Here is a 13,901-nt window from a genome sequence, read left to right as displayed (position 1 = left end):
CACTAATACAACTTTAATACGAAAACGAGCATTAAAATATGTCAGAGATTCTTACATGGGGTGTCAATCGAGATAGAAATGTATTTCAAGGTACTTTTCAATTTACGACACATAGACAAAGTCTAAGTTTTTAAATTAAATCTAGAAATAAAGGTTTGTTGAAACTCTTCATTTCCAACAAAATGTTTGAGGTGTTTACGATATCTTTTTCATTAAAATAAAATATTTTGTATCTTTTATGAATACGATCGAATTTGCGATTGACAACAAACTTTGTTACAAACCCAACCCCACATATGGCTCAAACAGACTTTCAACAGTTAGTATTTACCAAAACGGAACGCCAGTAATAGAATCACGACGATAACAGCATCAATTTAGATTGATTCGGCCATCCATCTACTTTCATAAGAATACACACAATCTCTTGGAGCCTATTAAGTTAGATTATCTATGTTGCACTGTCAGCTTAAACTATAATATTCTTTCCAAAATATTTTTATTTTTATGTTAAATGCTTTCTAGCCCATATTGTTTCGTGGTTCCAGTTGAAACAAATCATCTCTGCTGCTGATTAATATCTTCATAACGACCTCTTCCTTAGTTTCTTAGTTAAGAGCTTAGGTCCTTAGTTTCTGCCTCCAAAGTTAGTTGGTATATGGTTCGCTATCCAAGGGTATTTCAGAATGATTGAATATTTCTTTTGACTTTCTGTGCTATAATAATTCTGGCATACCATTTCTCTTGGTAGAATTTTCAGGAAAACATGTCGGATAAGGGTTCCCAGTTGTGTAGACGGTCATATTTCCTAAAAGTTTTGTATTTATTTTCCATTGTAATCTATGCAATATTCCAGCGACCATCTTTTCTCTTCTCCACTATCATATGACGTAATCAAACGGGCTGCATACATTCTCGCGAAGCATAAAAGTCTAAGAAAAACTATACCAGTATGCTTGATTACCCAGCACTATGAGCATCTTTCACTCTCTACACTTTGTGATTTAACAATAACTGAAGATTGATTCACGTAGACACCGGACTGGTCGGTTCCGTATGGCAGACTGTCGTATAAATGGACCTATCATAACCAGTAGAGCGTTCAGTTGTAAGACTGGTGTGGCCACTAATAGACGATCGTGTCAAACATTTGTAACGGAATATTGTCACTAGTGCCGTTTAACATTTAAAAGGTGTACAAAATGGAAGTGACCGTCCCGCACGAGTTGCCGTTTGCCTTTTGGCTAGGGAACAATGGTAAGTCGTCAGTGTGGACTGATAGGATGAAAGAATTTACAGTTAACGAACGGATTGCGTGATATTTTCGATACAGAGCTGGAGAATGAGTTGGAAAACCGTGAGGGTGAGTTGAAGATCGAACGGATCGACACGTGCGTGAAGGAAAATGGTACTCAGCATCATACGGATAAGTTCGAAATGATGGGCACTCCTCGGGGTAACGGAATGCCGTCGCAGTTGGTGGTTCGCCGTGGACAGGAGTTCCTGCTGAAGTTTCATTGCAACCGACCGATCGATCCCGAGGTGGACGCCGTTTCGCTGGTCCTTGAAGTCGATGGTATAGGAAAGGATAATATCTACTATGGCCACGGTACCGTGGTTTTTCTGATGCTTCAGAGTGGTGACGGCGTGACGGAAGAGGATCAGGACATGGACTGGACCGCCACCCTACAGGCATCTCATACATTAGGGAACGGTTTGACAGAAGTGACCGTTGCGATAAAAACGTCACCGAATGCATCGGTATCGAGGTGGCATATGATCGTTAATGTTAAATCTAAAGGATTCGATGAAGTTCGCTATTCGCTTGGTCAGTCTTTCTATCTACTGTTCAATCCATGGTGTCCCGAGGATCCTGTCTTTCTGGATGGTGAGTATTTCATTACAGACATCCAATTTCGTGATATATGTAGCGAATGTATAATATTCCTTTATCGACTAACTTTTGAATATTCAGACGAAAATCAACGCCAGGAGTATGTTCTAGAGGACATGACCATGATATGGAAGGGAAGTGCCAGAAATTTCTACCCCTACAAGTGGAAACTTGGGCAGTACGAAGAAAACGTCCTGGACTGTAGCCTTTGGTTGCTTGGAGACGTTGCCCGAGTCTCTGCCACCTACCGAGGCAATCCGGTCAAAGTATGCCGGGCACTTTCGGGAGTTGTCAATAGTATCGATAACTATGGCGTCTTACTTGGTAACTGGAGTGGTGATTACAGGGGTGGCACAAATCCGACTGCCTGGACGGGGTCTGTGAAGATCCTACAAAAATTTTACCAACAAAAGAAACTGAAACGTGAAGAGAGAAAACCTATACTGTATGGGCAGTGCTTCGTGTTTTCCGGAGTGTTGGGGACGCTCTGCCGGGCCCTAGGAATACCGTGCCGTATCGTAACGAATTTCACTTCCGCACACGACACTGAGGGTTCAATGACTATCGACAAGTACGTAGATGAGGAGGGAAACAATAAGATAGGGTTTTCCAAGGATAGTAACTGGAACTTTCACGTGTGGAATGAGGTTTGGCTGAAGCGCCACGATCTCGATTCGGAGATGTACGATGGGTGGCAGGTGATTGACGGAACGCCGCAGGAGTTATCGGATGGAATTTTCAAGCTCGGTCCGGCTCCAGTCCTGGCCATTAAGAATGGACGAGTGAACATGCTGTATGATTGTGACTTTGTGTTTTCGGAAGTGAACGCAAACAGCGTGGTTTGGCGTTACCGCGGACCGGGCAAATCCCACGAGCTGGTTAGTATAGATACAACCGAAATTGGTCGCTTCATCAGCACCAAAGCAGTCGGCGTTGACGAAAGGGAGGACATTACGAATAATTACAAATACGACGAGCAGTCGGCTGAGGAAAAGCAAACCATGCTGCGTGCACTGAAACTCGGAAAAAGCTGTCTCACTAAGCACTATCTTAAACTGGCAAGAGGAAAAGATCAATCAAATGCTAAGAACGATGATGTTGAGTTTGAGCTCCAGTTGAACGATTATGCCCGGTTCGGGGAGTCTTTCATTGTTCACCTACTGATCAGGAACATTTCCGATCAGGTGCATTCCATCAAGGGAAGGATCAATCTCGATCACATCGTTTACACCGGCAAGCATATAAAAAGCATCGCTAGCCACCCATTTTCGATAACCATCGAACCAAACGGTCAGGAAGTAATCCAAGTGCAGATACTCTTCGATGACTACTACGAACCGGGGATGGACGAGGCCATCTTCAAGGTGTCCAGCTTCGCGGCAGTCAAGGGCACCAACCATGGCTACTATTCACAGAAGGATTACAGCCTGCGAAAGCCAACCGTTCATCTGCAGTTGGCTAGCGATCCCATCCTGCGATCGTCGCTGAAGATTACAGCCGCATTTCGAAATCCACTGCCGGTTCCCATCACCGACGGGCTGTTCCACATCGAGTGTTCTGGGCTTAACAAAACATTGTCCATTCCTGTAAGTTCGGAAGGAATCTGAATCCTTTATAAAATAATGTATTTTATCGTTTATTCTATTTTACTTTTCAGGCTGATCCTATCGACGCAAGAGGTAATTGTGAAGAGACGTTTATGATAATACCTTCCGTCAAGGGCCCTACCCAGATTACGGCTAAATTCATCTCGCAAGAGTTGAGTGACGTTGTAGGATCGCTGACCTTCGAAGTGTCATCACCCAACGAAAATAATTCATTAAACGAAGTTCTCTACTTCTCCTAATTACGATTATGAGACACACTTCAGTATTTGTAACCAAATTATGTAATATTCCAACAAATATATTTACATGAAATAAATGAAAAACGTATTCTGTAATCCATGAATATATAAATACAGAAACAAGATTAAATGATTTTGATGTTTTGATACAATTTTCTTATGTATTACGTCACATGCTCGAGAAAATTTCATACGAAAGAAAATTTCATTGTAGCGAAATCATTCAAACATAAGAAAATAACTATTGCCACTATGTTACGAGTGTAGGTTGATCTCGATATAACATTTTGTTTCACGATTGAATCAAATCGAACTCAACCTACCTGGCCAGAGGTAGTTAAATGCACAATTTATGGCTACGGTAGGTCGTAAATTAACTGCGATCGATCAATGTCGATCACTTACTCAAGTCATCTACTTTCATTAAATTTTTTAAAGTGTTTATGATATCTTTTTAAATAAAATAACATATTTTGAATTTTTTATGATTACGATTGAATTTGCGATTAACAACAAACTTTATTACGAATCCAAAAACATATATGACTTAAACAAGCTTTTAACAGTTCGGAAGAGAAAAAGAAACTATTCATAGCACCTTCTTACGTTTCTTAGATTCTGCCTTCACGGTTAGTTAGTATACGTCCCGCTATCTAAGGGTATTCCAGAATGGTCAAACATTTGACCATAGCTCCATTATCACATGACGTAATCAAACGCGGCACATAAATTCTCGCGAAGCATTAAATTGTAAGTAAACATAAAACCCTATGGTTGACCCGCCCCCCCGGCACCGTGATACACTTTTACTCTCTACGCGTCAAAATCAGACTGGCAGAAATATTTATATTTCACAGGAACTTGCTGATAAGACAATGACCAGGCCTAGCAAAAGATTTAATTTCATGCTTCCTTCGGGATTGTTTTGAATGCAAAGAATGCCGAAAATAACGTCACCACGATGACGAAAAGTTCCGCGTCGTCCCACAATTTTTTCGCCGAAAGAAATGGGGATGCGGCTCCGCTCAGTTTCGCGTGAACATCGTTTGTGATTTAATAATAACCGAAGACTGACGGGCTGACTCACGCAGACGCCGCCGGGCTGGTCGGTTCCGTACGGCAGACAGTCGTATAAATGGACCTATCATGATCAGTCGAGCGTTCAGTTGCAAGTCTGGCGTGGCCACCGATAGACGATCGTGTCAAACATTAGTAACGGTATACTGTCCCTTCTGTCGTTTAACATTTAAAAGGTGTGCAAAATGGAAGTGACCGCCCCGCACGAGTTGCCGTTTGCCTTTTGGCCAGGGAATAATGGTAAGTCGTCAGTGTGGACTGATAGGATGAAAGAATTTACAGTTAACGAACGGATTGCGTGTTATTTTCGATACAGAGCTGGAGAATGAGTTGGAAAACCGTGAGGGTGAGTTGAAGATCGAACGGATCGACACGTGCGTGGAGGAAAATGGTACTCAGCATCATACGGACAAGTTTGAAATGATGGGCACGCCTCGGGGTAACGGAATGCCGTCGCAGTTGGTGGTTCGCCGTGGGCAGGAGTTCCTGCTGAAATTTCACTGCAACCGACCGATCAATCCCGAGGTGGACGCCGTTTCGCTGGTCCTTGCGGTCGATAGTATACGAGGGGAATATATCTGCCATGGTCATGGTACGGTGGTTTTCATGACGCTCCAGAGTGATGACGGCGTGACGGAAGAAGATCAGGACATGGACTGGACCGCCACCCTACAGGCATCCCAAACGTTAGAGAACGGGTTGACGGAAATTACCGTTGCGATAAAAACGTCACCGAATGCATCGGTATCGAGGTGGCATATGATCGTTAATGTTAAATCTAAAGGATTCGATGAAGTTCGCTATTCGCTTGGTCAGACTTTCTATTTACTGTTTAATCCATGGTGTCCCGAGGATCCTGTCTTTCTGGATGGTGAGTATTTCATAATATACATCCATTTTCGGACTGACAAGCGGAGTATAATATTATTTTATTAACTTACTTTTAAAAATCCAGATGAAAATCAACGCCAGGAGTATGTTCTAGAGGACATGACCATGATATGGAAGGGAAGTGCCAGAAACTTCAATTCTTACAAGTGGAAACTTGGACAGTACGAAGAAAACGTCCTGGACTGCAGTCTTTGGTTGCTTGGAGATGTTGCCCGAGTTTCTGCTACCTACCGAGGCAATCCGGTTAAAGTATGCCGGGCACTTTCGGGAGTTGTCAATAGTAACGATAACTATGGCGTCTTACTTGGTAACTGGAGTGGTGATTACAGGGGTGGCACAGCTCCAAGTGCCTGGACGGGGTCTGTGAAGATCCTACAAAAATTTTACCAACAAAAAGAACTCGACCCGGTTGACAGAAACCCTATACTGTATGGGCAGTGCTTCGCGTTTGCCGGAGTGTTGGGGACGCTCTGCCGGGCCCTAGGAATACCGTGCCGTATCGTAACGAATTTCACTTCCGCACACGACACTGAGGGTTCTATGACTATCGACAAGTACGTAGATGAGGAGGGAAACAATAAGAAAGAGTTTTCCGGAGACAGTGTGTGGAACTTTCACGTGTGGAATGAGGTTTGGCTGAAGCGCCACGATCTCGATTCGGAGATGTACGATGGGTGGCAGGTGATTGACGGGACACCACAGGAGTCATCGGATGGAATTTACAAGCTCGGTCCGGCTCCAGTCCTGGCCATTAAGAATGGACGAGTGAACATGCTGTACGATTGTGACTTTGTGTTTTCGGAAGTGAACGCAGACAGCGTGGTTTGGCGTTACCGCGGACCGGGCAAATCCCTCGAGCTAGTTAGAATGAATACAACCGAAATTGGTCGCTTCATCAGCACCAAAGCAGTCGGCGTTGACGAAAGGGAGGACATTACGAAAAATTACAAATGCGGCGAGCAGTCGACTGAGGAAAAGCAAACCATGCTGCGTGCACTGAAACTCGGAAAAAGCTGTCTCACTAAGCACTATCTTAAACTGGCAAGAGGAAAAGATCAATCAAATGCTAAGAACGATGATGTTAAGTTTGAGCTCCAGTTGAACGATTATGCCCGGTTCGGGGAGTCTTTCACTGTTCTCTTACTGATCAGGAACATTTCCGATGATCAGGTGCACTCCATCAAGGGAAGGATCAATCTCGATCACATCGTTTATACCGGCAAGCATATAAAAAGCATCGCTAGCCACCCATTTTCGATTACCATCGAACCAAACGGTGAGGAAGTGATCCAAGTGCCGATTGTCTTTGACGACTACTACGAACCGGGGATGGACGAGGCCATCTTCAAGGTGTCTAGCTTCGCGGCAGTCGAGGGCACCGACCATGGCTACTATTCACAGAAGGATTACAGCCTGCGAAAGCCAACCGTTCATCTGCAGTTGGCTAGCGATCCCATCCTGCGATCGTCGCTGAAGATTACAGCCGCATTCCGAAATCCACTGCCGGTTCCCATCACCGACGGGCTGTTCCACATCGAGTGTTCTGGGCTTTGTAAATCTTTGTCCATTCCTGTAAGTTCGGAAGGAATCTGAATTCGTTATACAAAAATGTATCTTATCGTCTATTTTATTTAACTTTTCAGGCTGATCCTATCGACGCCAGAGGTAATTGTGAAGTGGTGTTTATGATAATACCTTCGGCCGAGGGCACTACCCAGATTACGGCTAAATTCATCTCGCAAGAGTTGAGTGACGTTGTAGGATCGCTGACCTTCGAAGTGTCACTACCCAACGAAAATAATTCATTAAACGAAGTTCTCTACTTCTCCTAAATTGCGATTATGAGACACACTTCAATATTTGTAACCAAATTATGTAATATTCCAACAAATTTATTTACATGAACCAAATGAAAAACGCGTTCTGTAATCCATGGATACTTATAAATAAATACAGAAACAAGGATAAATGATTTTGATGTTTACAATCACTTATGTATAACCTCACATTTCACGATTGACTCAAATCAAACTCAACCTACCCAGTCAGAGGTAGTAAAATGTACAATTTATGGCTTCACATTTTACTGCAGGTCGTAAATTAGCTGCGATCAATCAATGTCGATCACTTACTCAACTCACCAGTTTTGTTCGCCATTCTCCAGGAGATGATGGGATGGTTAACCAAAGGATTTCGCCTCGACACTGCACTATTCGCGACCGGCACGTCACTGAGCGACTTGTCTGGATGTGACCCACTGCAATAATCACGCAAGATCGCCCGCCAACAAGTGCTTAACTTGGTTCCCATCGTGCTACCTTAAACAGAGCGGCACACTAGAGCTCTACAATTGTTGCCCGAATGGCTTCCACTGGTACCGGTGGTCAAATTTAGAACAGGCGCGTTGTAGGTGTCGTTAATCCAACCGGTATCTTTAGCGTATTACACCTAGCACGCCCTTGTTTTAGGAGAATGGAACACGAATTTTCACCTTCGGTTGGGGTTTGGCTACACAACACACCTGTCCTTCGATGGCACGCGTGTTCAGGTTTGAGACACAGAGGGAAGATGATGTCACTTTATTTATCAAACACGTTGTCCTTACTCGTAGATTCCAACGGATGGGTTGCTTTTAAAAAATTGTTCAGAGCAACCAGACAAGAAACAACCGTTTCGCAGATAAGCTCTCGGAAGAATAAACAAGCGACCGGACGGACCTCAGTGGCACCAATAAAGGTAACTCTAGCAAACGTAAGACCGCTCGTGCATAGTGCAGCACATCAAACTGTGCGGCATAGGCAATTAATTGCAATTAACATACAATAACCGATTTTAAACCGATCGCAATACATGCACCCGGTCGGGGGCCACCGGTTTCGCACTTTTTATCTCACGAGGGAGTGTCTAGTGTTCTAATTAAAACTGACCCTTCAACAACCCGTGACGTACACGGTGCGGTCTGTGAACACGGACTGACCACGAATTGCGCTCCGATCGATTGGAATGCTTGAGGGAAACTGTTAAAACAACGCACCGAGCTAAACATGCGATATCTTTCCACCATTTCAAGTGGTTCGTAGTCGAGAGCGAACAACTCCAAACAACCAAAATCCCCTCCAAGGGATGGGCGAATAAAAATGTCCGTTGATTTTTTCTCATTAATTTTTCTCTTCGCTCAACAGCGTGATGATCGCGTCCAACGCCGACCTCCAGACGCCTACAACGTGTGGATGTTTCATGCAGTAAGATTGCGCATAAAATTCTCTATGTCGCGTAGCAAGAGCATCAAGATTCATCTGCAGAAACGACACTACTGTAGACTTCACCTAGATTGAAAAGGGTTGGTGAATGCCACGGTGATTCCCATTTGATCAAATGCGTCTATCGGGGAAGCCGAGAACATGCAGCTGTAAATATTATATGAATGTTTAGCGTACTTCTGTGACAAAAAGGAAAGGAGTGCTTCCTTCTTTAACATGAGTCATGAAAACAAAAAGGGGATTAACCGCCAGAGACTTCCTGTAGCAGGATTCATCATTCTTTACTGTTTATTCAATGATCATTGTGCTAAAGAGGATGCAAGCATTGAAACGATGATTTCATCAAAATCTTTGAAAGCTCGATTTATTCCATAATTTTCGTTTATTATTCGGTTGGACCATTCCCAGCATATTTATAAACGCTAGCAATTGAACATTCATTCAGATGTTGACCATTTATTACGGGTTACCTTCACGTAACGGCATTTGCGAGCGGACAGTAGAGATTAAAATAAAATTAAAAAGTACATTCAATAAAACATAAAACAATTAACAGTAAACAAATTAAATTTTAACTGGCGTACATAAATGACTCTGCTGGTACAATACACTCTACTCTACCCCTTGCCTTGGCCTATTCGCCGATCGTTTGTTATTTTTTTTCTTTCACAATTGACTAGAACCACATTGGCGTAATACAATGTTATGTAAAGTTTGTGGCGTTCGTTTTCGTGTAGATAATTTTGTTTTTCGTAACTTTCCATTTCCGCTGCCCATTTAAACTCTGCTTGCTACCCCTTCATTCTGCTAGGAACCAAATAAAATATTGATTAAACTAAAATTAATAATAATCACAAACAATTAACGTAAAGCTCAAATACAAAGTGGCATCGTACGATTAGAAAGCTGCCATTTTTCTTCCTCACTTCTAGCTCGGATCTTCGGCTTCGTTTGGTAGAACAGGAACTTTTTCGGTTAGTCTGGGTTTTTTTTAGTAGCATGCGTTAGTTGTACACCTTTCCTCCATCTTCTAAACATGCCCGGCTAAGCTCGGATGGCAATAACCGATCGATTTGGGCGATCGGTTGCCAAATGTAAATATATAAATAATTAATGCATCTTTTGCTGAATCGGTCGATAGTTTGGCTACGCACTATGCAGTCGTTTTGGTTTCGTCCTAGCGGTTATGTGGTTTTGTGTGAGACTTTAAACATTATGTTACGCACTAGAAGCTGGAAGAGCGTATGTTACACCCTGGGAGAATCGATACTTGATCCTCCGAGGGGTTGGGGGAATATGTGGAGATCCAAATATTGATCCACTTTTCAACAACATCGTTTGTAACAGTGCATAAAAGAAACAGTAATATTACGGTGTGGCGGGGGCACACCAGCAGAACCCGGGAAGCACTTCGTTGTGTGAGGCATTTAGCTTTTGATTAAAACAAAGGTTACTTTTACGTAAATGCACAGTCAATTTTACAGCGGACACATTCTCGATAGGATATGCTGAGATTCACTCCTACTACTCCCCATAATCTGGAAGCACCACGGTGCGAACTATTTACATCCTTACTTTTCGCTTTGGGACTACGTCCCATCGTATTTCCTTCGTTCTACTCAGCAACAACCGTGTACATTAAGCTCGTGTGTGCTCATAATCTTTACCGATCGATGGTTGGGAAAGCTTTTCTTCCGCTGCATTTTGAAGTGCAATGGCACGGCATGGTCGTTCAGTTTGGATTTCGTTGTTTCGCTCCCCACTCATATTTAGTCGCGATCGTGCAGTTTCCGATGGCGCTTCAGGTTTGATGAGCATGAGAACTTTTTCAGGCACACATCGCACGCGTACGGCTTTTCGCCCGTATGTGTCCGATGGTGCAGCTCGAGGCTGCGCGCATTGTCGAACATTTTCGTACACGTACCGCAACGGTACGGGTTCTGATCGCTGTGGATACGCTGGTGCGTCTTCAGCGTGCTAGCGTTAAAGAACGATTTCGAGCAGATATCACATTTGTACGGCTTTTCCCCCGCGTGCAAGAGCATATGCTGACGCAGGTTGGCCGTATCGGGGAAGCTCTGGTGGCATACGTGGCATTCATGCTGTCCAAGCCCTCGGTCGCTCGGTTGCGTTACACCAGCTCGGCGTGACTCGCCCTGGGACGTTGATCGGGCGAGCGGCAAGCGTATTGCGGTAATGTTACGCCCCAAAACCGTCCCATTACTGCCCGAGCTACCGTTAAGGTTTATATTAAGGCTTAAGCCTGCGCCGACGTCTACGGTGGCACCGCTCGGGATGGTATTATTGTTTAAACAGTCACTGCTGTCCAGCAGCGGAGATATCGGGCTTAGGCCACCGTTAGTGCTCTGGCTAACGCTACTATTGTTACTGCTGCTGCTGTGGACGAGGAACTGTTGCCTGGCGACCAGCTTAGTTGACTGCGTTTGAGCATATTTTGCCTTCGAGTGAATATATTCGACATGCATGTTAAGGTTTTTGGCAAAATGGAACGTTTTCGGGCAGTAGTAGCACTGAAAGATTCGTTCCTCCTTGTGGCTCGTAATGTGGCGCTTTAGCTGCTCCAGGACGGTAAACTCCAGTGAACAAAACTCACACTTTAGTAGCGCACCGTACGTTAGCTCCGGAGACAGATACAAATCCTGCTGAATGCTGAGCGATTCTGACGAGTTGCCAACCGAATCGAGATCGTTTGAACGGGATTCATCCCAGTCGTCAATCTCTCGTTCAGCTGGTCGCATTTCTGAGTTTCCGTTCGTATTTTTTGCAGTCTCCAAGACCGGTCGGTTGATTTCGTTGTCGTTGCGATCAACAATCATTGCGTCGCCCTTCTCGTCGATCTCCTTCTGGTCGAGATCGCTTCGTTCCTCGTCCAGTAGCACTTCTGGTTCCATCTTTATGACCACATCATCCTCCTCCTCCTCCTCCTCTTCGTCTTCGTTTTCGTCCTGTGTTTCCACAGCCAGCGTTGATCGTAGATACTCATCGTTGTTTATGCAGCGCTCGCGAAACTGATGGAAGCACTCGATTTTCGTCTTGCAAACACTGCAGATCGACGACGGAAAGCCCATGTTTGGTAGAATCTACAAGTCGAAGAACATAAAGTGATCAAAATGTTGAACCTAAATATAGCTACAGCGCACAGTGTACTCCGAAACCCAACCCATGCGTCTCCAGTGAAACATAGCGACCGAACTCGATCGCAATGTCCAGCTCGACCACTCACCCTAATCGAAGTACAGTCGTAGATAATCGTCTGAAGCGCATCGCTTTCACTATCACCAAAAATAGATTCCAAAGTGCCATCGCCGGACAAACAGAGCCTGCAAATGTTTTCTATTTTTGCACTACGCCATCGAACGCGATCCAACGGGGCAAACAGTGTGCGGGTGACATGAAGATCACAGCAAATCCATAGGAATACAACATTAATAAACGCACTCTTATTATACTCTTACGCGGAACATATTTGCTCCAAAATAGGAATACTTACTGTAAGGAACTCATGGCTTACGAAAGACGCACATTTGCACAAACGGGGGAGATTTGTGTGGGGGGGTAGGGTTTGTTTGTTTGGTGATGTTCAGTATTCACTGGGTAGCCGATGCAGCTTCACCGTTAGGCACTTTTTGGATTGCAAGGACTAGGCGGTTGGCGTTCTTTGGCCTATTTTGCCCGGGTAGCCCCCAGTTTGGAGAAAAATCCCGTGTTTACGTCCCCCGTTCGCTCGTTCGCTCCGTCGTCCGGCGATGTTTGACCTGTGGACAGGTTTTTGGATTTGACACTTTTCAAAATAAAAAGAAAACGAACGAAATGACAAGTGACAGGTTGTTGTTGAAGGCCTATTTGCACGATACGCAAATTGAGTGATAAAATTGATGCGATAAACATAGAAAGTTTTGTTTTTTTGTTTTAATGAAATAAGTGGAACAAACTCGCGACAAGTAGGACACACAAGGGAGATTGTTAAGGTGAAACCCAGATGCTTCTGCCCGCGACTTTATTACCAACAAATTGATTTTGAATTTTAAATTTCCTGTCTGTCTTTTCAGAAATTTCTACAAAGATAAAATGAGCTTTAGTAGCTATCCGAAATAGTGTGGACTATATATTGAATTAAAATTTACCTAATTACTTTTTAAATTTAGATTAGCACGTTGCAGTTGAGTGAAGAACCCACCTTGCAGCTTATAAACACATCGCGATCCATGCTGTCAAGTGTGACATCCACCGAGCACATTGTTTCTGTTCGGTTTGTTTACATACCATACACACGCGTAGCGCCGTCGTTGCGGCATCGGTTTCATCCTGTTCGTGCAATATCCTTTTCCGACCGATACTCCTGTTCCCATTCCTGGCAACGACGGGACCGTCAACCAGAAAAGGATACACCCCGTCCGGTTCGTCCGTCCGTGCGTATGTAGTCGCGGTTGCGTTCGCGAAGGTACGCACTTGTGTGCGTCGTGTGCCACGGCAAGGACGAAGGGCCGCAAAAAAGGTGCACAAGTACAGCTAGTTCGCGGAAAAAATACGCCAGGACTTCGCGATCCCACTGCGTTTGTGTTGGTGCGCGTAAATCCGAGCTCGATCCTTTTCTCGCACCCGGTGGTGCACGTGCTCGCTCTCGCGTTCACTCCGCGTCCATTTCCCTGTCACTTGTTTGTCGGTGTGTTTCGCCGCGTTCGAGTGTCCTTTTGCGCGTGTGATTGGAAGGCAGAGGGATCCTTTTCATCGCTTGCGACCACCGTACGCGGATCAATCGTAGCGCAGTTGAAGTTGAAGGTTGACGTGCGAAACGGTGACTCTCTTTCGGGTTGCCGCTGTTGCTGCTTTTGCGGCTGCTGAATTTGTGTGTGCCGTGTCTCTGGAAAGGATTCTGCTTCCTGTGCCATTCCAGTGATTGGACTGTGCGCTA

The 13,901-nt window shown here is 44.4% G+C and overlaps 3 protein-coding genes across 3 annotated transcripts; 2 read left to right on the top strand and 1 right to left on the bottom strand.

Moving 5' to 3' along the window:
- The first annotated feature begins 1,202 nt into the window (after positions 1–1,202).
- LOC131293011 (annulin-like) lies at positions 1,203–3,740 on the top strand. Its single transcript, XM_058321090.1, has 4 exons — positions 1,203–1,257; positions 1,334–1,888; positions 1,976–3,480; positions 3,552–3,740. Exons 1-4 carry the CDS (start codon positions 1,203–1,205, stop codon positions 3,738–3,740), a joined length of 2,304 nt encoding a protein of 767 aa, XP_058177073.1.
- Positions 3,741–5,002: 1,262 nt separating this feature from the next.
- On the top strand, positions 5,003–7,540 carry LOC131293010 (annulin-like). Its single transcript, XM_058321088.1, has 4 exons — positions 5,003–5,057; positions 5,134–5,688; positions 5,773–7,280; positions 7,352–7,540. Exons 1-4 carry the CDS (start codon positions 5,003–5,005, stop codon positions 7,538–7,540), a joined length of 2,307 nt encoding a protein of 768 aa, XP_058177071.1.
- Positions 7,541–9,603: 2,063 nt separating this feature from the next.
- On the bottom strand, positions 9,604–12,734 carry LOC131294978 (zinc finger protein 880-like). Its single transcript, XM_058310174.1, has 3 exons — positions 12,480–12,734; positions 12,213–12,333; positions 9,604–12,069 (listed from the first exon to the last, which is right to left on the bottom strand). The coding sequence occupies exons 1-3, from the start codon at positions 12,491–12,493 to the stop codon at positions 10,738–10,740; spliced, it is 1,467 nt and encodes a 488-aa protein (XP_058166157.1). The 5' UTR covers positions 12,494–12,734; the 3' UTR covers positions 9,604–10,737.
- Positions 12,735–13,901: the final 1,167 nt, after the last annotated feature.

This window comes from Anopheles ziemanni, chromosome 2, assembly GCF_943734765.1.
Source record: "Anopheles ziemanni chromosome 2, idAnoZiCoDA_A2_x.2, whole genome shotgun sequence".
Lineage (NCBI taxonomy): Eukaryota > Metazoa > Arthropoda > Insecta > Diptera > Culicidae > Anopheles > Anopheles ziemanni.
This window is presented reverse-complemented; position numbering and strand designations above follow the sequence as displayed.